This window comes from Pocillopora damicornis, chromosome 12, assembly GCF_964200805.1.
Source record: "Pocillopora damicornis chromosome 12, jaPocDami1.2, whole genome shotgun sequence".
NCBI lineage: Eukaryota > Metazoa > Cnidaria > Anthozoa > Scleractinia > Pocilloporidae > Pocillopora > Pocillopora damicornis.
The window spans coordinates 16,712,436-16,737,514 of NC_142681.1; the positions used below are offsets into that span (position 1 = coordinate 16,712,436).

Genomic DNA, 25,079 nt, shown 5'->3' on the forward strand with positions numbered 1-25,079 from the left:
CATTGAGAAGGTGACAAAACCATATTTCATTACCTGAAGAAGAAAAAACACAAAACTCAAACTCTAAGTCTAATTGTAGATGAACTGAGGAGACAATAAGATCAGACTTCGATAACAGGGAGCACAAGCTCTCCATGAGAAGACAATATTATATAGCTTTTTATGGGAGTTTAGTCTCCACTCTGTAAATCCGTAAATAATGAAGCAAATAGACTATCTAACCATCTAACTGTCATATAGTTTCGTTAGTGTTATTTTTGTTCTCTGGTAGCAATTTCGGGCCATTTCGATGAGTTCTAGTCGAGCTTTCATTCCACTTCTGTCTGCACTAAGTACTACTGTCTTGGATCACAAAAGCCTCTGATATAATGTACCACTTCCAAGCTGCTAAACGTTTACTGCCATGAAATTGTAATCTCTTGGTTTGACCAAGAATACCATGACTACTTCAGGGCAGGCAGTAATGGGATGAGAGCCCAGCTTAAACAAATATTATGATGCTATATGAAGTTAGAGTTTATTTCTTTTATTATTAGCGGAGTTACAGAGCGGAACGTACACTCCCATACAAAGCTTTATAATATTATCCTCTTATGGAGAGCTTGGGTATCCTGTGCTTTAATCAGTTCTACCTCGCAGCCGGTTAGTTAATAGAGCACTTTCCACTTGCTAACGTATTTGACAAGACAACTAATAATCTTTCAGTTCTGAGACATCCTCTCCTGGTTCTGGCACTGTCATCACTGAGTCTTGTCAAGGCAATGATGAAACGAATTGGAGGGGGCTCATTAGCGAGATGCAAATAGTGAACTTATAACCGGAAGGAATCATTTCAATGAAAAAAGGGTTTTCATTCGTGGGATTGAAATTGGGAGTGGGGGGGGGGGGGGAGAGGGGAAACTTTCACTGGGGAAAGTCACAAAACACGGATTTTTTACTACAGAAGCTGAAGCACTTGTCATGGTAGTCTCATCAAACCTTGTTACTTTGTTGACGTTATGACGAAAAAGTGGTGGTACATCACACTAGAATCTTTTGTGATCTAAGAGTCATAGCGCTTTCTTGAGGTTGCTTCAGCAGATCCTCCCTCTAACTGAATCATTATTCCAGTGTTACTTTCGGGACGCGGAACTCACTCACGAGACATCTCCTGCGTATACAGCCACTTAGGAGCCCATCTTTTGAAAATTTTCACAAACGGATTTAACTTCACTTCTGAGGTAGATACTCGCTCTGGTCCCGAGGGTTCTGGGAGGATATCCTTTTACAAAATATTCGACATGCTTATATCAAATAAGCTTTCCCTTGCGCTCTAGCCTGAATTTCATAATCCCGCATATCATTTTTAGCCGAAAATCATTTCAAAGTCATTATGCAGGCTACGAAGGAAGAGAAAATCAATTGAACCGTTTTGAGTTACGACAGGAGACTGTGCGTACGACTTGCATGAGTCCTTCCGACGATTTGCGACTGACCTCGGGATTTACTTCTGTTAATTTTCGGGTCTGTTTGTAAAAATGTCATTCTCATTTTCTGACGCCATACGTCGTCTGTTATCTTGGCGATCTTTGGCTCCAAAATCCAAGGTCATTGTTGAGGAAACAATAGGCGAATGATCTGTATCAAAGTACCGGTCGGTGGATCGTGCAGCACAAGACAGGACATCCGCTCGCCGTGTCAGCGTAAACAATCGAAGGATTTGTCATTTGAGAGGTAGGGCAGGAAAAACGCAGATGAAACGTGAAACGTAACTCGACCCTCAGAAAAACAGCATGCTTCACTGACACTTCCGATCAGTACACGTTAGTCTACTTTTGGGTGACAAATTTTCATGTTGTTGCAAGCGCCAGAGAAATGTCGACGTTGATTGTAGATTTCTCTCGTTCAATGTCCTCTTTCTGGCGCGTACTTTTCGTTGCTGCTCTTCTGCTTTGTTTGGCCAGGAGTAGCTTAACTTGCCCAGAGAATTGTCTATGTTACCGGACGCATGCCGGACCAACTGTGCGCTGCAACCACCATTCTTTGTCAAGAATACCAAATGTTCCAGCTTCGACTGTTGTGTTGTAAGTAGCGCTGTAACTGTCTTTACAAACGCGTGCGAGCTGTTCGCATACACAATGAACTCACTGTTCGACTCGGTGTCATATTGGATATTTGTTTAGAAGGCTTTGGGAGGATTTAAGTACAACATGAATCTCTTGTATCGTGAGTGAGTTAAAATACCGACTAAACTTGGGTTCTTTCCAAATGCGATAGATGATCAACCATGCTTTACATTTGCTCCTTAAAACTCCAAATTATTGCCGAATTGTAGGCTTGCGATCGTATGATCCCGTTAAAATTTGCGGTCGCTATGATGACGGCGATTCAAAGTGGAAACAATCCATCGGTGTGTCATATCCCATTGTTTGAGTGAAATTGCGCCCGAACGGCGCCGGGATGTGTATCGCAATGAGGCACACGAGAAAAGTTTATTTTACAGATTTTTAATAACATAACGGCTTAGCATGAACACAAACATCTGCCCGCCATGGTCAATTCACTCTAGACAACCTTCTGACATTTGAGAGTGGCATCTCAAATAATTTTGACGCCATTAGAGACATTTTGGTGTGATCAAATCTTTCTAAATTGAAATGTTGACGATTTTATTACATGGCCACTTAGGCTTGACTTCAAACTAATTAATCCACACTTTTAACCATTAGATTTTTTCACGAGATTAAATTAGTTTTTTCATCAAAAGATCTACTACTGTTATCGCAAGGATTTCGTGACAGTTCTCTTACGTCCCACGTCGAATAATGCTAGAGATTTTTCCGCAAAAAACGCATTTTTGGACCCATCAGTTCACAAAATATGCGAGTTATAAAACGTTTTGTGAAAACTTGTTTGTTCCATCTTGAAATGAAAGAAAACAACACTTCCTATTTCGTGACATGTCACCCATTGAGTTCATTGCAAAGTATTTCAATGGCGTATGGTCAGACAGCCACTTTTCTATTTTCTCATTACGAGTTTTCGAAGACCTTAGAAACGAGTATTTTATGTTACAAATTGATATTTAAGTCAAGAGCTCCGATTACAGGCCCTTCATACCAGAACAATTTGTCACTACAGTGCTGCGACAATTTGCTCTTTTTGAAACGCATTTCAGTGGTGTGCTGTGTTGGATGCGAGACTTGAGAAGTTCAGAAGTTTTATCAAGCTGATGTTCAGATCGAAAGTTATTCAGTTTCACTACTGTAAAAGATGCTACCAGTTAGATTGCTGTTTTCAGCTGGGTGTACAAATTATGAGGAATTTTCACCGGAAAAGAAGATAATCGATTTTATCAAAGATAGAACTTTTTTAGTTCTCTCTATGCTTTAACTGAAAGACGCTGCTACTTGTTCTACTTAATTCGCTTGTTTTGCCGATGAAAGTAAAGTTCCACATAAATTACTAAATCTGCTTCGATTTCCTCTCTTCTATGAACAAGATTGTGTCAGAAGGTACAGGCGGAAAACACTTACAGGACTTAGTCAACAAATGAAAAATCATGAACTTAAAAGAACTTTTGATCGCGTCAAAGAACATTTCTCGTCATCAATACAAGCAACTGGCTTTAGGTTTTATTTTCACGACTACTTAAGTAGTGTTCATGATTACTGCGAAGATAACTCACGTATTCATCAATTAATCCGTAGTTCACATAGATGATTTTCATATATTCTCAGCCGGTCATTTAGAAGTAATTACAATGTCTAGTTCAACATTTATCAGTCGTTAACAACACGCGCTTTAATAAACGTTCCGAGCATGTTTAACGTTTGTTGAATTTGAATCTTTTCCCGTTTTCTTATCAACTTCCTGCGATCGACAAAACTATGTTTTAAATTAATCACTTCTCTTTTTCTAAACATCAATTGGGATGGGCTGGTCAATTCCCGCCTTGAACCACAAAAATGTAAGGGATTTCGTGGCTTGTGATTGAATCCTATCATCATAGTTGAAGATAGGCTAAGATATATTGAATGTGACTCGGTTGGAATGGTCAAAGTGCTGTAAGAAAAAAAAACCGCACGCTCACACGTATAGTCTTAATGCGGTTTAAGGGGTCAATGTCGAGATTGGTATACAACAGGAAAAATCATCTTGAAACCATCTTGCAATTTGGCCTCACTCCTTACCTACGTAATGGGCTATACTTTCCTGAATTATTTCTAAACTTGGCTTTTTTCTAAAGCCTTGAGCTGGACATTCGAAAATTAAAATAACAAGTTTGGTCCTCTGTGTTTTGATTTCATCTACATGCCAGTGATTCTTTGAGTTCTTTTCTGGGTGAGTGTGATTCAACTTAAACAACAGGAAAAGTTATCACTATAATACAAAAACTAGATTATCATCGGGACCCACAACTTTCAAATTACGTGATTTTCAATTGCTTGATCTTGTAAACAATCAGAAGTGCTCGACGCAGCCGATCCTCAAAATAGCCGATTCCCAGCCTTTGTTGAGCTGGCTGGCAACTTTTTTTGAGGTAGTGGATCATTATCTATCCGACTTTTTCCTCCATATGTCATCTTCCTCAGCTATTTTCTGATGGTAAATAACACTTATTATTTTAGTAAAGAAGATCACCATGACTTTTAAGAGAAGATGTTGTGAAACACGCTTACTCGCGGGCTTCAGCCACGATGAAGGCCGGCATCTTGTTACAGTGTGTGCGTTACGCACTGGTGTAAATTATGCGTAGAAAGGATGTGTATTGAAAATAAAACAGTTACCATAATGATTCGATTTAGCGCCCTTGTTCCAATAAGCGCCCCCTCTCCGGTAAGTGCCCACCTCGATTCGGTTTTTTGTTAATAAGTACCCCTATTCTGATAAGCGCCCTTACTGAGTAAGCACCTAAATTCCAACAAGCACCCCTATACCGAAAAACGGATTGTTAGAGTGTTTGGACATTGAGATTAACTGTGGCCTCATTACAAAAACAGTGGTCTTCCTCATAGTCTCTCAACTATTATCTTTTATGTCCGTGTGAGAGCACAGTTCCTTCAAACGAGTGATCTCATCGAAAAATTTTGAAATTTTGCGATGATTGCTTGATCGTCCTAGTCAGGAAGGATCCAAGGACAACAAATCCACTTTCCAGTCTTCTTGTTCCTTTACAAATAAACATCAAATACTTATTTATTACTTTTTGCTATGTTTCAAAAAAAGGGAATAAGCGCCCTGTCCCTAATAAGCGCCCTGTTTCGAATAACCATCCTCCCTTGAGGTACCAAATGTGAATAAGCGCTAAATCGAATCATTACAGTAATTTAAAAGCTTTTGAACGTCCTGCTAACCCTTTCATTAGGGGACCATTCAATCGCTCGTAAAGGAGCACCAAGTTATTATTATTATTATTATTATTATTATTATTACTATTATTATTATTACTATTTCTCTCCATCCATATTATAACAAGTTTGTAGGATCTCTTTCAGGTTCTAGGGGTCTCGGCGGTTTTAGTATCACGGTATGCGTGAGTGAACATCTAACAGTTTTCAGTTTTATTAGAATTTGCGGTCATTGTGGCAACCGTAACAGTATCAAATGCAGACAGTTGAAGTGAGCAGCCCGTGGTGGCCATTGTTTTTAAAATACCCCAAGTTGGTTGAAAAAACGTTATTTTTCCTCTTGGTGTGAAACTTAAGTGCGACCAATTCTTAAGTATACTATGACCCTTTACTCACTTAAAATCAGCATACATATCCCCTATACTGTTCTCCAACCATTTCCTAATGTGTTGACATGGAGAATTTGTTTAACAATCAAGAGCTTTTTTAGTTGGTGATCAGTTGCTGTACAATTCTCGTGAACTTCATGTGTGATTCAGCGGTGATATTGTAAGACATTGGATACCAGTCACTCTTAGGTGTCAAAAGGTTAATTAAACTCAACCTAGTTATTACACGAAGAGAATGCCCGCATTGGAGTAGCTGAATGATATAACATCGCAGCTTTATTTCATGCTCAGTTCATCTTGATTGTTGTCCAAACATGTCTTGGAATCTGAATTTTTAAATAGCTGTCGATGTTGTTTCGCTAAACAGCTTCCACGCTAGTTAGTATCTTTTACTGCTTATGGCACTGTAATTTCCTTGCAATTTAAGATGGATGGTGAATAAAGGTTGTTTAGTTGCAGTAGTAATCTTTATTGAAGATGCCAAAGATTACTACTCCTCTTTAATGAGGATGCCAAAGATTACTACTACTACTAAACAGCCTTTATTCACCAGCCATCTTAAATTGCAAGGAAATTACAGTGTAATGAGCAGTAAAAGGTTCTAACTAGCGTGGAAGCTAAAAACCAGTGAAAACTGACTCAGAATAAAACAAAAAACAAAAGAAGTATTTTAGGAGATTAAAAAAATCCCTCAAAATCTCTTCATGGGCGGTTTTTCGATGCGATAATATGAATTCAATGTTTTTCCGTGCAAGCCTGTGGTTTAACCTCTTAAGCTGTGAGGTTAACTAAGCAATTTCTCTAAGGGCATGTCGCACATTTCTCACGCCTGTTGTAGAGTGATTTAGTCAAATTTATTTTTAAAAATCCAAATTTCCAGACTTACGTACCCATGCAAATTTACTGCAGGAAAGGTCAACCAAAACGAGTAGTTGGTGAACTCACCACCCATGCAAATAATCGCTTAGGCTTCAGATTAAGAGAAAGAGGATTATACTACTTCAGAGACATTTCACTAAGCTATGGAATTAAGAAGATTAACAATGACTGTCTCAATACAACTCTTATCTCTTAAAGCTCGAAGATTTATTTTAAAAAATGGGGTTTATGTAACATGTAGACAACTTTTTGGCTTAGGGTGGTTTGGACGAATTTGGCGACGTCAGAGGGAAAAAATGAGTCCTAATTTTACCTAAATTTTCTCCTATACTTAAATATATTCGGAGAAAAGTGGAATATTTTTTTCTCTTCACAGTTACCCCAGTTATCTTTACTTAAGTATGCGTCAGCCGAAGCAGGCGGTAAGCGGTTCAAATTTTTGCCGTCTGCCTTGTTGCATAAGCTCTCTATTGTGTAATTAAAACATCCACAATATTCAGTGAGAAAAATTTTCCATTCAAGCTTTAACTTTAATTTATTTTACACATCGTTTTAATCTTAAACAATGAAAAGTCTGTTGTTTTCTGCCATAAATGAAAGCTTTAGACATTCTACATCCAAACTGAAACAAAATACACTGTATCTAACAGAGCGTGTTATTTGGAAGATTTCACTATCGATCGATCGATCTTGCTAGGTTCTAAAATAAACCAAAGAGAACATTATTAGCTCATACAGATTTAAACGCAGATAAACTAAGAGCATTAAAAAGCTAATCTTTCGGATTACTTCCATTGATGTCTTATTTGGACAAGGCGGACGAATTTAGCTTTGTGATACTTAGTGCTGTTTGTCATCAACTGTGTAAATGAGTTGCACCTTTAAATTATTCTGTCTTAGCTCTTCTTCTTTATAAAAATTTTTAACCTTGTAACTCCCAAGTTCAAATGGATAATTATCTATACTTACTACTTTACCTTTCCTCGTAAGTTAGACAGGAGAATCTGGTCTTATTCCAAAATAACACCCTCTGGATGATAAGCTTCTCTGTTTTCGTAACCTATTTACAAGATAAGTTATTGGAATTGCATGGAGAAGTTGCTTGCTAATCACTCGTGGAAGTTGAAGGGTTGAGCAGAAATTTAGCTGAACTGAAGTTTTTTTTTAGTGTTGAGACATTTCACAGGTTGGTGAAAAAATTGGAGACTGAAAACAACCAAACTCGCTTTTCACTTCAGGTACCTGTTTAGAAACACTCCTTTCTGGTTGCCATACAATTTCTCAGAAATTGCATGAGAGAATTGGGTGTTTGATCAGATCAAGAGAACATCTCCAAGCTCATAAACTTGTCTATTCACATTACCTGTTTCCTTCAAGATATTGCAAAAATGTTTAGAGAAGTCACTTGTTAATCTTTTCTTTAAGACAAAGCATGCTTAGGGCATCAAGCACGCAAGACTTGCCCAAGAAGACAAAATTTCAAATGGATCTGGCAGAATTTCAAGCTTCCCTTCGCTTAACTTAATCTCATTGCTGTTGTATTTCTTTCAAGCGGTACGTTTGATATGTGCAGGTTAAGGTATCAGAAATCAAAGTTCATATCATTTTTTTTTTTTTGTAACGAATTAAAATCACAGGCACGTGTCTATTTATGACATGTAGGCGGCACGCTTATAAAGTCCAAAAAGGTATCATTTTGCGTGGCTACCACTTGAAACTCTACTTGTCCCCTGTGTCTCATTTATTTTTCGAAAGGAGGAAAAACGAGTCTTCAAGTTCTTTTTCCAGTGGCTTTTCTTAACCTTGTGTATCAGTTGTTTTTGATAGACATCCACGATTGTTTCTTAAACCTTCTCGAATCACGTTGACCAAAACACGTTTTTTTAAATTTTTTTAGTTGTGTGTAGGATTTTAGTTTATATCTTCAGATCACTTATGCCAGTTATCTGGTTGGGCCGAAGTCCAAAAGATTAAGTTTCTTAGACCCTTAATAATACTCAAACTCCCAGGAGTGCCTGACACAAATATCCCTTTGCAATTAATCGTGGACGAAGTTCTAAGGTGGATGCATGAGTGCAAGTTTTTTACTTGAAGGCTTCTACTTGAAAGTATAAGTAATAACATAATTTCGAGTCCAATTTGGTGTTAATAAGCACGAGTAATTATTCAAAGAAAACCAAAATTCGTTGTCTTTGAAACATTTAAAAGTGCTTATTCACACCAAATTGCAAGAGAAATCATGTTATTTCTTGGTAATAATTACAGGAAAAAACATCGCAGAAAGTCAAAACAGACCAAATTTTGAAAGCGTGCGCGTGCTATTTGTGTTTTGCACTAGTGTAACAACTTTGCACTCGTGTTGCACGAGAATGCACTCGTTTTCAGCCAATAAGAAGCGCATAGTTTTTATTTATGTAAAACACTGTTTGGAAGTGATAACACTCTTAGGCCTAGTTCAAACGTCGATCTTTACATGTACCGAACCTAATTGCAATTTGGGTCGACTCGAATAATTAAGAGCGGCAGTTGATTTAAACGTCTATACAAATCTGCCGATCCTAATTGATTCAAACGTCGATCTTTACATGTACTTAATAGAAACGTCAGGTTCGGTACATGTAAAGATCGACGTTTGAACTAGGCCTAAGGTGCCTTTCAATTTTTTTCTGCTTGCCTTTGGCATGGAAAATTTCTAATGCGTATGAAGTTTCAAATGCGAAAAGCGTTCGAAGACTGTGCCTAAATTTTACCCTTACGAGCGAGCGCAAGTAGATTTGGGTCTCGTCTAAATGACATCAGATTCTTTCAACTTTAAGAGTAAAATGTTCAGCTAGTGGCAGGGAGAATAATAAAATGGATCGTGAGACTTTTTTTTGGTGGTTAAGCCACAGGTTTGTTTATTATAAGTGACATAATATTTCTTTTAAAATTGTCTTCAAAAAAGTCACTGCTTTTGAATTTCTCCAAGTGAAACATCAGTCTCACGTGCCAGACATGCTTCAGTTAAAACGTGGGAGGGGGGGTTGCCAGTGCTCTGTCGAAACAAAACTACTGTGCTCAATCAGGGCGTGAAATTAACTTTTTTTTCTGATAGCCACTTGGCTACTAAATTCTTCAAAGTGGTAGCCAATTCAAAAAAAGTTGGTCGCCATTTTCAAAGACAAACAAAATCTTTCTTTACGCTGTCAGCGTTCTAGATAGACCCTCCAAAATTAAGTTAGGGAAAAGATCTTTAACGTGCTACAAAGTGGACACAAGGATGGATGATATACAACCTTCAGGCTCATCTAAATCCACGATGGCGTCTAGTTATCGATCGAGATGCATGTGCTGCGTTTTGGAAACAAACTTAACGAGGAAGTTTGCCGCGGATTTATCTTTGCAAATCTTTTTAATTCACTATATCTCTTGGTAAGGTTATGATGAAACGTTCTAGTCGCCAATTTGGCGACTAACTTTCAGGATTTGGTCGCCAAAGTGAAAAATTTAGGCGCATTGGCGCCTGTATTAGGCGCAATTTCACGCCCTGTCAATGCATTCTCTCAAAAACAACCCTTCTGTTTTCATAACTGTTTCTCATTTTATTGTTCTTTTATAAGTATATATATATATATTTCTCTTTTTGGTTAGGGATTTGAGATTCAACAATATATCAGTAATCAGTAATGGGGACCTGGCACAGCTGCGATACCTCACCACACTGTGAGTAATTTTATCGTTCAGTATTTTGATCATTTTAATTTGACTTGTTTTTGTTGTTGTTACATTTACAGTGCAGTTTGTAACGTACTTATAACGTCTGTTTTTAACTTCCGACAGATTCCTTAGCGGTAATAACATTCAAATTATTGAGCCAGAGGCCTTTACAGAATTAGTATCACTCAAATATCTGTAAGTAGCCAACGTTTTTGATATCATCATCCAGTAAGCGTGAAATGATTCACGCATTACTATCTTACTGCAAATATATCCACAACTGTATTTAATGATTTTTTGCAGATATTTGTTCAATAATAAGCTTAAACGGATACACGAGAATGCATTCAGTGGCCTCCGTTCTCTTGAGCAGTTGTAAGTAAAGGGAAAAACAAACCCAGAACTATTTTTGTTTAAAGCATTCAGGTCTTTAGGGTTACAAATAACCTTTCCGTGACTGAAGATATCGAGATGCTGTTACCTTAGGGGGGCTCGTATTTAGATCACTTTTTTTTTTTACATTCAAGAGCTTAAATAGGAATAAATGTATTATCTTACAGGTGCAGAGTACCGAGCGCCATTTGTGAAACATTTGATTAAGTCAGTCTACATGCTTTTTTAAGATAATTTCAAACTGCCTCGGTAAAACTGCATCAGTTACATCCCCCTCCCACTCCCTGAAATAAGGGGTCATTTTAAATAAGCCTTCTTAGATATTGAAAATTGCCAAAAAAGCTTTCAAATTACTAAGTATGACTTCAAAACTACAAGTCCACGTACATTAAAAGTAACGTTGAATGAAATGCTTGCTTGAAAGATACGCCTTCACTCTCTTTGAAAACGCCTCTTCGTTTCCTTAATGTTTTATCCAATTTAATGAAATAAAAATTTTTACCTTTTGCAGATATCTACACCTGAACGAAATAGAAGACATTCCCGCATTCACATTCAATGACCTTACCGCTCTTGAACGATTGTAAGTTCAAGCTTCGAAAATCAGACGTTTAAAGTTTGTTTTCTTTTTGTTTAGTTCTCCTGGGTTGATCTCAATAATGCTTTCATGGCTGATGTAAAATAACTGATGTTGCTTTTCAGGTATCTTCATCACAACCGCCTAAGATCTGTTCCAAGGGGATTGTTTAAAAATCTGGAGTCATTAAGAAGACTGTAAGTTTGGATGTCTCGGTCACTTTCTGCTAAAAAATCATAGGGTACTCTTCTCGTGATCATAAAACTTAGACTTTCCCAAGAATCAGGAAGCTCCCATGGATTTACATCGCTATCTGTAAGCCTTTGTTAGTTAACAGTGTTAAGTGTTACAGGTCATTTCCTGCTTGATGCAGAGAGGTTGAAGTGAAGAACAGTTAGGCCTGATCTCATAAGCAACTCACCGTGTTTCTCCCGTTTACTCAAATTAAGATCTCGGGCGACAAAATGCTGGGTTTCGGCCAACATGACTAAAAACCCTTGGTCGATATAACTCTAGTTTATAACTTCGGTCGTAGTGCCTTTCGGACAACTTGACCGGTCACCACTATGTTCATAAAACTTAGAGTTACCCACAAACCACGAGGTTCTTATGGATTTACGTTATGATCTTTGGAGTTGGTTCAACGCCATTCAATTCGATCTTAGGTAATTTTTTTCGGAATTACGAATTAGAATTCCAAACTAAAAATCCTCCGTTACCCGCATAGGCACAAGACTTATCGAAAAAGAGATGAAGTTGAAAGCACTAAATTCTTAAGCTAAGGTATAGTTGTTGTTAACCGCAGCCGACTCGATTCTAACCCACTGAACTGTACCTGTGATGTCCTGTGGCTTTCTCAGCTGCTGAAGAAGACACCAAATACGGAGACAGCGGCTACTTGTGGTGAACCACCCCACCTACGAGGGACAGCTTTAGTGCGTCTTACTCCAGAAGACGTCAACTGCAGTGAGTTAGTCTGGTGTACTTCCCCCTAGGATTTTGCAAGGGTTTTAAATTATTTTTTCCTCTAATGAATTACCTACAAGCCTAACTGGGCTCACGGAAGGCAATTGTCTATTTTGAATCCCCATCTTATAATCAATAATTTTTGTGGAGAAGGAGTGGAAGAAATTGTTGAGTATCTCAGGAAAAAAAAAACAACGAGTTTCTGATTATGACGCCAAGCTTGCTTTCAAACAGTTTTCTCGCCACGTTTTCACTATTCCTCACTACCCTGGCTTTTTCGCAGAATCAACGATCGTTTCGCAATTCTTGGATATGAGAGTTTCATAGAAACTTCAGGCTTCATTCGATAATACGGACGTTTCCCAGCAAACGCAGGGCCAAATTTCTGGACAACTGGAAATTTAGCAAACAAGGGAAAAAGGAAATATTACTTTGATATCAACAAGAGTTATGTCTTTGAACGTTTTATTAATTATATTGCCTTAAAAAAAAGGTATTCGTCCATACAGTGGGCAGTGGTATCAGCTATTAATGTTGATCTGTTGTTTCCATCCCCAGTACCACCATCGTTTGTAAAAACGCCGGCCAACATAGAAGTCTCAGTGCGAGATCGTCAGGTGCTGTTCAGATGCCTTGCCACAGGCAACCCAACACCGACTATATCATGGCGGAAAAACGGCAAGCCCCTAAAGCCGGACACACGTCATGTCATGAGCGAGAGCGGCGCGCTAAGTATTTTTGATCCTAAGTTTGACGATGAAGGAAATTATGAGTGCGTGGCAGAAAATTCTGCTGGGGAGATCGTCAGTAAGGCAGCACTAAATTATCACGGAGTTGAAGGTACAAAATGATACTCTGTGTCAGTATATTAATATGTAAGAGGTCGCTTATGATTTATAAGGGTTAGTGTGAATACCATTTCACCCTCTTTCCGGCTAAAAATTGACTTTCTGCTAATTCACCGTAGCAGAACATTCCCTTTTCGGTTTCCTTGCGAAAGACACCCCTTTATTTTTCATGGGGTATTCCTTTCGAAAACCTTCTCTAAGCTATTGATAAGTGGATTTTCTCCATATTAAATCTAAAAGCTTTGTATAATTATTCTGCAGCTGCTATCTGAGCTGACAACTTGTCGTGTTAAATCCTAGCTCCACCGTTTCTCGTCCAGTACCCTCATTCCAAGGTAGAATCTATTGAAGGCAACCCAGTGACTTTCACTTGCCGCGCCCGCGGTAACCCTAAGCCTGTTATCGAATGGACTAAAGATGGAACACCGCTGGCCTCTATTCATCATTATAAAGTCTTGCCATCCGGGGATTTGTACATTCCGGAAGTGCGCGTCGTTGATCATGGGATGTACAGATGTCGCGCATCCAACAGGGCGGGAGCCGTGGCAGCGACGACCAGATTGACTGTGACGGGTAATAAGAGACATCTTAGAAAAAAAAAACCCTCTTTCTATCGGCTTTGCAACTTTAAAAACCAGCACAGGATCTTAGAATAGAATGAGAACGATTTATAAATTAGGTGCCGAAGGCGATTGCTTGCTTTCGAAATAGCGAAAAAACAAAACGCAGTTGTGCGCACCTTTTTTGTTCCGTTCGTTTTTGCTGCTGGCTGTTAAGTGATCAGCTGAAGCAGCGTGTACGATACTTGAGAAAACAGATCCCGAAAATATTTTTACAACGCGTTTATTCTTCTTTTTTTTCCTTTAATTTTTACCATTCATTTAGCTCAACCAAAATTTACTACAAGACCCGAAAATACTGAAGTATTAGAGGGAAGTACGACAGAATTAAATTGCCGAGTCAGCGGTTACCCAGTACCAGCTATCGCCTGGACCAAAGATGGCGACCGACTTCCGTCACCAGACCGTCATATTGTCCTGCCATCCGGGACTTTACGAATATTGTTTGCGTCACGTAGTGACCAGGGACAGTATGAATGCCAAGCAATTAATATCATCGGAGTGAGACTGGCGAGAGCATTTCTGACGGTGAAACCTCGAGGTTAGACGAATGACTTCAGTTACGATTAGTTAGCGGGAGGCAGTGCAGCGGGGATATCCTTTATATATCCAAGGGAAATCCAAGGGAATTCACTCTAGAAACTACGGAATTCCTTGTAGCCATTTTTTTTTTGAAGTTGGAGACCAGGCAGAAGTTGATTAAGTTCAAGTGCACGCTAACAGCAAACGTTCAGAGCCTGAGACTTGTTCGTCACTCATACATGTGATGTTAACCCTTTCACTCCCATAAGTGACCAAGACAGAATTTCTCCTTACAATATCAATACAATATCAAGCAGGCAGGTGATGAGAATAGAGAAGAATATCAATCATGGGATTATTAGTTGATCCAATACCAAATTCTCTGAACTAACATCATAAGAATAGTATGGCAGAGAGTAAGGAGAATTACTAGTTAGATCTTGGGAGTGAAAGGGTTAATAGTAACTCTTTTCTTCTCTTTTTATTTTGTCTTTACATCACTTTCTTTTTAGTTCCCCCCTCCATTGTGGAATCCCCCACAGACATCATTGTGACCGCTGGTCGCACAGTTGAAATTCGCTGTTCAGCTTATGGCGCCCCTAAGCCAATAATAACATGGATCAAAAACAATGTACACATCACAGAAGCGAACAGGTACTCTGTGAGCAAATCCGGGACCTTAAGCATCCGGGATGTTGGAAAGACTGATGAAGGGCGTTACGAATGCGCAGCACGCAACAGCATTGGCGCCGCGTCTGCGCAGATGACACTAACAGTACAGAGTAAGATTTATCTTGACTTTCACCCCCATTTTCTCGTGCATTTATTATTTCTAGGAATTTTGCAGTGACAAAATTCTATTTTCTCTGTACAATCATCATGACAGGATATTATTTGACTAGAACAGCGTCGGTCAGTTTTGCCATTTTTACTTTCTATTTAGCACTTTTCCTCCCGGAAAGCATCAGGCACAATGGCCGTCTGTTTTTGTCAAAGTACAATGAAAGTGAAACAAAAGTAAAAAAATTTGCTGCGTTTTAAAAGGAGCGACTTCCCAGAAAGAGATGGTACGGCTCCTTCATTAATTGTTCAATTTACCTTAAACGAAACGTTAATACTTCCTGAAAGTTTTTTGCTATTGCTGAAGACACAGATCTCATTTAAACTGAGGGAAAGGGGGGTGAGGGGGGCAGGCGTTACTGTGCATGCTTACAAGATAGTAAAGATTTACTTCGCTAGGATGCCTCCAGCCATCAAAAAATCCGCCGCTTCCTCGATATGCACGTCTTATTCCCGTGAATTTCACACATGGTTAAGGAAGCACGTTGTAGAACATGGTAGTCTTAAATTATGTTAGTGTTAGAAATAGCATAAAAACGAACGAGGAATCTTGCCTTTCAGTTCCCTCGGATGAAAACCGTATCGGCATTGATGTTATCAACCGAACAATTGGTATAGCCAGGGAAAACGTTAACAGAGCAATAAACGCCAGCATAAAAATGCTGTTTTCTTCTTCACAACCAAGGAAACCCAGCGATCTTCTCGCTTTGTTTCGCTTTCCATCTCCTGCGGCACAACAGATCGCAAAATCTGCCGAAATCTTCGAACGCACGATCCAGCTTGTCCACGAGCACGTCAAAGAAATGGATAGGGTAAACATTAGCAACGAGAAGTACAATTTCTTCCATCTGTTGTCTCCGCAGCACGTCAGTGTTATTGCCAACTTGTCAGGATGTAGCGCTCATCGCAGAATCAATAACTGCTCTGACATGTGCTTCCACCTCAAGTACCGCACGATCGATGGTACATGCAACAATCTACAGCATTCAATGTGGGGAGCCTCACTGACACCTTTTAAACGCCTGCTAAGTCCCGTTTACGAAAATGGTTACAACACGCCAGTGGGTTGGCAGGACACGGAGGGGCGCCCGAGCGCGCGTCTTGTATCTACAGAACTGGTATCATCTAAAGAAGTCAGCGAAGATGAAAAGTTCACTCACATGTTGATGCAGTGGGGGCAATTCCTCGATCACGATATCGATTTTATTGTGAGTAGCTTAAGCACGCTCAGGTTCAGCGATGGTCTCGACTGCACAAAAAATTACGGGTTTTGTGATAATCAGCCACCATGTTTTCCTATCGCAATCCCGGACAACGACAAACGCATCAATAATAATGGACATAAATGTCTGCCTTTTACTCGTTCGAGTGCAGTTTGTGGCACGGGGATGACGTCCGTGTTTTTCAGTGCTGTCACTCCCCGGGAACAGATGAACCAAATCACCTCGTACATCGACGCATCAAATGTTTATGGCTCATCAAAAGAGGAAGTGATGAACTTACGAGACTTAGAAAGTAGAGGACTTCTTAAATCAAACTCCAGCATCGGCAGTGGAAAACCCTTGCTTCCCTTTAACCGCGACACTCCTATTGAATGTCTTCAATCCGAAGACAGTCCTGTCCCGTGTTTCCTTGCGGGAGATTTCCGCGCCAACGAACAGCTCGGTCTGCTGTCGATGCACACAATATGGGTGCGCGAACACAACCGCATTGCGCAGGAGCTAGGAGACTTGAATCCCCACTGGGATGGGGATAAAGTGTACCACGAGGCACGCAAAATAGTAGGGGCCGAGATGCAACATATTTCCTACACCGAATGGCTCCCTAAGATTCTTGGCCCTCAAGGAATGGCTCTCATGGGGACCTACAATGGATACGAACCAAATATTGATGCAGGGATCGTTAACGCTTTTGCAACAGCAGCCTTTAGGTTTGGTCACGGACTAATCAATCCGATACTCTTCCGTCTCAACTCTTCTTTTCAACCAATCGAGCAAGGAAATATTCCTCTACACAAAGCGTTCTTCTCACCCTATCGGCTGGTCACCGAGGGTGGAGTGGACCCAATTTTGCGTGGGCTCTTTGGAAGGGCCGCCAAGAGTCGAGATGACAAACATCAGCTTATAAATTCGGAGCTTACAGAGAGGCTCTTTGAAATGGCTCATGAGGTAGCCCTCGATCTTGGTGCGCTCAACATACAGAGAGGACGGGATCATGCGTTACCAGGTATGCGAGATGAAATTATTTGTAAACCTGCCTCACCTTACCATCTTCAATTGAAATGTCGATTATTGTGATGCGGAGTATGCAGGGTACGTGTCAGATAAAGCTGGTATGTGGTCTCTTTAGTTTAGCGGTAAAGCATGCAACCAAGGTTGCTTGATAACTCGGTTTATGAATGCGCTGCTCCAGTTTCACAGGACGTTTATTGGTTCGTCTAAATATTTCGTCAAGCTTCACCCTCACAAACTCTTAAGATGTGTAAATAACTTTGATGACATTTCTCATACAAAAGAGGCGACAAATGAACTGCTTAGTAAAGATTATTTCCCTGTATATAGTTTATCCTATATATATGCCGGAATAATCTGTAAAAAGAAAATATATTGTTTACATGTTTCTTGCAGGATACAATAGTTGGCGTGGTCTTTGCAATCTTTCCGTGGTAGAAACATTTGATGATCTTAAAAACGAGATTGTGGATAGCGATATTCGCGCCAAGTTGAAAGAACTGTATCAACATCCATCAAACATCGACTTGTGGGTGGGAGGACTCCTGGAGGAATTGGCACCTGGTGCCCTCGTTGGACCAACATTTACTTGTATCATTGCTGAACAGTTTAGACGAACGAGAGCTGGAGATAGGTAAGAACAGATTAGAATTACTTTCCGTTCTTCCTGTTCACGCGAATGTTCCAGGACAAAATGTCCGATGGCCGAATGATTATGGGTTGTTTTTGAGGTGCTCTGCGCAGACTCCTTTCCCGAATAGTTGCTTGTTACGAGGTTTATCCAAGATAGCGATAAACTGACCGAATGATTCGAACTGTAAAGATTCATTGAGTAGCTGCTTGAGGGATCCAAGTTTGCGTGTCTGATATTGAAGTTTAGAATTGTCCAGCTGATTGTTAGACTGATGGAATACTTTGGATTGTTTTTTTAGATTGTTTGACTGCTAGCAGCTTAGTCTTAATGGAAGAGAACCTTTAAATAAGATCTCTAGGACACAGCAAAAATTCTTCAATGGTTTGACCCTTTCACTTCGAGGAGTGACCAAAAAGAACTTTTTGCTTAGGATTGAAAATTTAAAAAATATCAACGCATGGGTTTTGTATGATTAAACTCCAATTTCTCCAATCTTGAATTATAAGAAGTATTTGGGATTGATACCAAAGATCTTGGTAGTTAAACGTTGAATTCTTTTAAAATCAATTTGAAAGCGAATGGCCGGGAGAAAGCCATACTTAAACTTAACTTTTCTCTCGGTTTCTATCAAGCCAACAGGAATCTCACACTATGGAATCTAACTATAATTCATGCAGCAGAGACCTTTTGAGTCCTTTTCTGTTTTTATTTCATGAGAAAAATCCCTTTATCCTCATACATTAGTAGGCGCTCTGTCACCTTTTACCTGGATCTTTTGAGCTTGTCAACCCTCGCCATTCGTAGCCATCCTGCTCCTTCTTTCTACAATATCATCTCTTTGAAGTTTGTTATTTCAATTTTTCATGTCTCTCAAAGACTTGTTTAGGACGCAGGATATTGCTACGTGGCTCCCTTTCACCGATATAGCGTAATCTAGAAAAAGACTCTGAACTCCCCTCAGAAAACTAAGAAGTGCTAACGTCTTCGTTCCTCCTTTAGATTCTGGTATGAAAGCCCATCCACTTTTGATCATTCTCAGTTGATTCAAATCAAACAAACGTCGTTGGCCAGCGTGTTGTGTGACAACGGGGATGCGATCGACCGGGTTCAGCGGGACGTATTTCTCCGCGCCACCTACCCCGAGGGATATGTGTCGTGTTCTTCAATTCCCCGCATGGATCTCCGTATGTGGAAATATTGCGAGCATGGTTTGTATCAAGTCACTTAAGTAATGTAACTTCATATAAGAGTCGTTGTTTTTCAATCCTATTTTTTTTTCTTGGGGAACTTAACGTGATCTGATATACTCTCTCTCTGCAATTGTTCCCATACCTCTACAAATCATCCCCTAGATGTTGCAAAGAGTTCTGTATTTTTATCTTATTCATTTTTCAAGATCTACTACCACAAATTACACAATTCGCAGCACTAACATTATTATCTAACATACAAGCATGCCAGGGGCACTGGCTAACCTACATTACTTGCTTTCACGAAACTGCACTGTTCCTTAAAACAGTACTTTGTCAAATGCAATACTTTGTCAAATACAGAAATAATATAAGTAGTATGTGGTATTAGAACAGGGTTGTGTCTGGCAATATCGCCAGCTTAGCCTTGTCAACTTGATTCGAAGTCCTGCTAATTACGTATTCCTGTCTTCAGGTCACTGCTCCACCCCAGACAACACCCCTACGTTCAGTAATCATATTCAGGGACGTTTGTTTAAGCGATCAGTGGAGGAATATTTCTCAGAAACAGAAAATCAAGAACACGAGGAAGAGGAAGAAAATAATGATCCGAACTTGGAAGAAGGAGAGAAGCTTGTTACATCGCCAACCGAGGACGAAAAAGAAGGAGTAATTGAGTTTACCTCGGAAGAAAACATTTTGAGTTTGAATAAAAGAGTTCAACTTCTTGAAAATACAGTAGCAAAAATGGCTAACACTTTGACCACATTAGAAGACGCATTTAAAAGTCTACAAAAACAGGCGAGTGCCTATCCTGAGAAGTCGTGTTAAAGCTAATTTCAAGCGCCATATTTGGAAATGTATTATACGTATTATACGCTTGTAAAATGCATGAAAGACGCGTGCGCTCAGTCATAAATTGAACCAAGATTTCGTCTCTTGTTTGACCCGTAAACATGTGGAAACGCTGTGGCTATTGTCTTTGATTTAGTTCTAAACTTAATGATTCATCAAAATTACGTAACTTTTTAATCTAATTGGTCTAAGATATCGGAAGCATTGATTGAGATGTTTTATCCTGTTGTCACGAGCGTGGAACAAAGAAAAATTTGGATTCCCATGAGGAATCGAACCTCAGACCTTTGGGTGAAGCATTAACATTGAATAGTGTTTTCCTGTTTTATACTTAATATACTGCTCATTTTACTTGTAATAGATTTTGTATGGAGGTAGCTTATGTAACCAACTCACCAGCTATGAATTTAAGAGGAGTTTAATTTTTTTGACGACTCGATCGAGCCCTTCTACTTACACGTCATTGTCAGTATATATAGTATTACGAACATAACACATTAAAAACGGAACAACTAATTACAAGATTGGAAATGACATAGAACAAACGAATTACAGGAAACACGAATAACAAAGGAAATACCAATAACATAAATGCGACACTCGACGACAGGGCAATTTACGTGACGATTTTGGAATACGGCTGGCATAAGAACGTTCTCGGGATTGCATTTTAACTCGAGCTCTTACCTTTAATTTGCATGATCCGCGCGAAAGCCGAACTTAAATGAATGGCCGCGCAGACTGGGGCTAGGCAGGTGAATGCTTTCTACAGCTCACAATCAAACTGATATGCTAATTCTTTAAACAGGTTGGAGAAACAAAAGAAAAAGCAAAAACGAAAGAAACAAGAAGTTGTGGAGTTGTTCAAGGCAGTGCTCGTCAAGAGGGTGAAACGTGGCAGAAAGATATTTGTACCCATTGTTCATGCAAAGTAAGTGACTTTGTTTTCAAAATCCTAAAATCAAGTGTAACCACTTCTTTGTCTAATGCAGAAGACCTTTTTCCCCTTCTGTTCTGCTGGTATTGCTGTACATTTTGAAAATGTTCGCCTGATCGATGACTCCTATGTTGTGATTTGCAGTCCGTATTAAACCTTTCTACCATTGGTCATTTGTACTTCATTCATATTAGGTACTAATCTACCTTAATAACATGTTATTTAGAATGACATGTAGATGATATTGCATGGCCTCGCGTGGATCGATGCGAATGAAATCTTCGAGTGAAGTGTTATTAAAAATGTATCCATGATGGTAACCAGGAGGGATTAGATTTGGGAACAGGGGCTCTCCTTGTAAAAATTTGTGATGTACCACCTCCTCCCTGCCGCTCCCGCCTCTGCCAACTCCTCCCCCCTTTCGACCCTCCCCCTTCTACCCCTCCCCCCTTCCGCCTTCCCCTACCACCCCATTCCACCCCCTCCCTTTGGTTCATTAAGTACTGGGAGTAACTGTTGTCCCCACAGTGCCACTATGCTAAGGAATACTGCCTGCGGTGATCAAATGGGGATAACAAAAGAACCCTTTTTTTGCAGGACGGAGAAGTTCAGTGTAATGAAATAATATGCAAAGAGGTTTCATGTAAGGAATATTACCAGGATGATAATGAATGCTGCCCGCGTTGTTTAGGTAAGTTGGAAAAAAGAGGTTGACTTTTCTTCTTTTAATCCCTTACACCATAACATCAGTATGCATATTCTCCATACTGCTCTTCATACATTTTCTAAGGTGCTGACACTGCTTTCACGCTGCGTTAGAGGAATTTAATATTTAAGAGTTTTTTTCTGAGACTGAAAAAAAATGAACAAGTGACTGTGTGTTTAAAATAATTTGCGTCAGGACGAACTGTAGGCAAAAACGCAGATAGAGTGTGATCTATTTATACAATCTTATTCCGAAATTACAGCATTAAATAATTCTTTATTTGCACAGAGTAAAATGGTGGCTTTGCTTGTCAAGTACCACGATGCATCAGCTGTCACTTATGCGGTTACCATGGAAACTCCCTGGTCTCTTATAGCAGTCAAGGAAAGATTCTAAGTGAGACTGATTTAACTTAAAGCGACCACGGAGACCTCAGGCGTGTATTTTAACATGAGATTCATTTCTTGCTTGCAATATGCTGCAGTGCCTCGGGCAGAGATTTTTCTTCTGTAATGGATGCTATATCTTAGGAGCTTTTATGGGATAGATAACATAAATTGCGATGCCGTTTAGTGAAAATTATGATGATTTTTTTCAGATCATGCATTTTAAAAGTCAATTGCATTTTGTAAATTTTTTCCATAAGTTCTTTGCGTGGTGAATAGTTAAGAAATGATAATCATGTCTCCAAATTCTTTTTTTTCTGTTTTCTCATTTCTTTCTTGAGTCAATGAGATTTCAGTCGAGATTTAGGGCTTTTTCTCCCTTCGCTATATGTGCAGCCCAGGGTAACAGTGCTTATTACGTGCACTGATTGCCCAGCTGGGAAGTGATTGTCAAGTACTATCCATCTCCGAAAAGACAAAACCGCTCGTCAAGAGTTAAATTTGCGATCATGCTTCCTTATATTGACCGATAGAAATTAATTCTTTAGTTATCTTGTGGTATTTATCAAAACAATTATTTCTCTCTGTTCGGTTAAATGGTGGATATTCACCTCTCTGCTTTGCAGTTTAGTAAATTTCCTGCACGTGTCACATTTGCTTCGTTGAATAACTGTTGACTGCATTCTTATGGACTTACATCAAAGTCATCTTCGTCCGAGACGCATTGAAGAGGAAGATTATAATCACAGTCTTTCAAGTGTACGACCAGGCAGTGATTAGCACGGCGGGAGGACCGCTCTGTGAACACAGCCTTGCCGGCATAAAAGCAGGCTCTTATTAGCGCTGCAGGAAAAGCGGTAACCTCGAGTAGAGCGGGAAAGGTGCGCGTCTCGAGCCGTTCCTCGACAATTGTGCCGCAGCACCTATCGAGAGCCTGCCAGCAGGTTGTTGTTAAAAAACTGGATACCAATAATTTCAAGTTCCACCAGAGTTAACTTATCCTGCAACACAGTTGTCATTTCTTGTTTTTTTCAGGCCAGCGGAGGTTATCGCGAGCGGGCTCCACAGACGCGACGAGCAAAGTAGCACCTCCCCTCGCGCGTAACTCGCTTACCACTCACGCTTGCCTCACACTTGAACCCGCTCGCGTGGCGCTGGTCTCCACACTTCGGGCACAGTTTTCTCCCAATACGGACCTCATGTCCACGCAGGGTTTACTACATCTCATGCCGAGTGTTTCAAACGTTTCACGCAGTGTTTGGTTGGAAAATTATTAACGTTTGTTTTCAACTGCTCCAAAACCTCTACTTCATGTTACGGGTTGTTTTTGTTCGCGTAAGCGCCAGACATCGGAGTCGACCGCTTCTTTTGCTCTTGACCCTTTCACTCCCAGAAGTGATTAACATGTTTCCTCTTTCTATACTCTCCATACTTTATTCATCAAATCGGTCATGAGAATACTCAAACTTATCAGGTAGAAATTGTTATCTTAAGCTAGCACCAAATTCTCGTAATCAATTTACAAGGAAATGTTTAGCAGCTAGAGGGGAGAATTAGGAATCAGATCTTGGGAGTTAAAGGGTTTAGAGAAAGACAACGAACTATTGATTAAAAAAGTCCTATTTAAAAAGTTTGTCGATCAATAGTTCATTTTCCCTTTAATAGAACTTGGACTAAGTGCTCTGCTTCAGCTTGCGCCAGCTTTGCTATTCTTGTAGAGCTGTATTATTGTAGAAATTTGGATAATGTTTGAACATCAGTAAAATTTTTAATCTCATGACGAGGCGTGGTCTTTACTTTACACAGGGAGGCTTTTGGTTTAGAAATAATCTTTATTTTAACAAAGGAATCAAACGAAGGGTTGGCGTAAAATACACAATAGGCTTTGTTTTCCTTTACTAGTTGTTAAGTTTGCAATTGATGGGCTCTGTATTACCCACGACCCTAAAGAAATAAAAAAAACCCTTTCAGAGCGTTATGCGTTATCTAAGAGGTTGGAAAGCCGGAGAGGAGTTGAACAAGGGGAGGTTGGGTAGTGGCCTAAAGCAGTTTTGAAAAGCAAAGTCCAGAAAAAATGACCAGATTTAATTCCTACATCATTCCATTCTTCATCAACCAATTTAATTTGATTGTCTTTCACCTTATCATTCAAAATTATGCTGAATAGCATGACTACTGCAATCAAGGTGACCAGTCCGATCACAAGAAACACGCAATGAATTACTAGTCTACTAAGTTCTTTGGTATCATTGCTGGTCTTGCTCTCAAGATTAGAAGCAAATTCCTAATATCCTCTCTCCAGAGAGCTAAGAGGAATACTCTGGTCTAACAATTTGAAAACTTTATGTACTGAAATAACAGTAAATCATAATGCTATGCACTTTGAACTGGGTAAACCATAAATGCACAATAAATAGACAAATCCATGTGCAAAATTTTACACCTTTAATTCAATAGAGATTTCTTTCTCACAGCAAGTAATACAATTGTATTTGTCAAGTAAGAAAAGTTGCTTAAAAAAGAAATACCCATAACTGTAGTTAAAAATATTCAAACACTAGTTTAAATCATTGCCAGTGGGAAATTCATTGTTTCTTCAATAACCACAAAATATTTTTCTGAGATGAAAAAAATTTTAGGATTATAATTTAGTTAGAGGGGAGGGTATTATCCAGCTTTTGGCTTGTTATTTGTAGTGGCCAGAAGTTTAGTGTTTTTAACAATGTCAGTTGGACTAAAAGATGATGGCAAAACATTACAGGCATGCATGAAAAAGCACAGATCCCAAATGAATGCTGCAATTGGGACAAAAAAAAAAAAGATGTGGTGTGGCCTGGATTGGGAGTTAATTTAAAGAATTCCTTCAAAATCTTCAATATTACATAAACTATTGGATATCTTGAGTGTTAGAGATTTGATATTTCATCATGCACGCTAGGTGATGTAATGTATCATTACATCAAAAGAGTTTTAACCCACCCCTCTCCCCCAACTTTTGAATAAGCGCTGTCAACAAAGCCATAGGGTCAATGAAATTAATGAAAAGAAGTCTCTCACTATTATCCTTGAATTAAAGTAGA

The 25,079-nt window shown here is 39.4% G+C and overlaps 1 protein-coding gene across 1 annotated transcript; it reads left to right on the forward strand.

The window, feature by feature from the left end:
• Positions 1–1,639: 1,639 nt before the first annotated feature.
• On the forward strand, positions 1,640–23,773 carry LOC113680038 (peroxidasin). The gene is made up of 18 exons (XM_089189647.1): positions 1,640–2,063; positions 10,229–10,300; positions 10,418–10,489; positions 10,598–10,669; positions 11,199–11,270; positions 11,390–11,461; positions 12,070–12,230; positions 12,789–13,070; positions 13,379–13,651; positions 13,964–14,239; positions 14,733–15,002; positions 15,622–17,286; positions 17,688–17,925; positions 18,925–19,133; positions 19,591–19,916; positions 20,779–20,901; positions 21,505–21,598; positions 21,902–23,773. The coding sequence occupies exons 1-18, from the start codon at positions 1,855–1,857 to the stop codon at positions 21,904–21,906; spliced, it is 4,491 nt and encodes a 1,496-aa protein (XP_089045773.1). The 5' UTR covers positions 1,640–1,854; the 3' UTR covers positions 21,907–23,773.
• Positions 23,774–25,079: the final 1,306 nt, after the last annotated feature.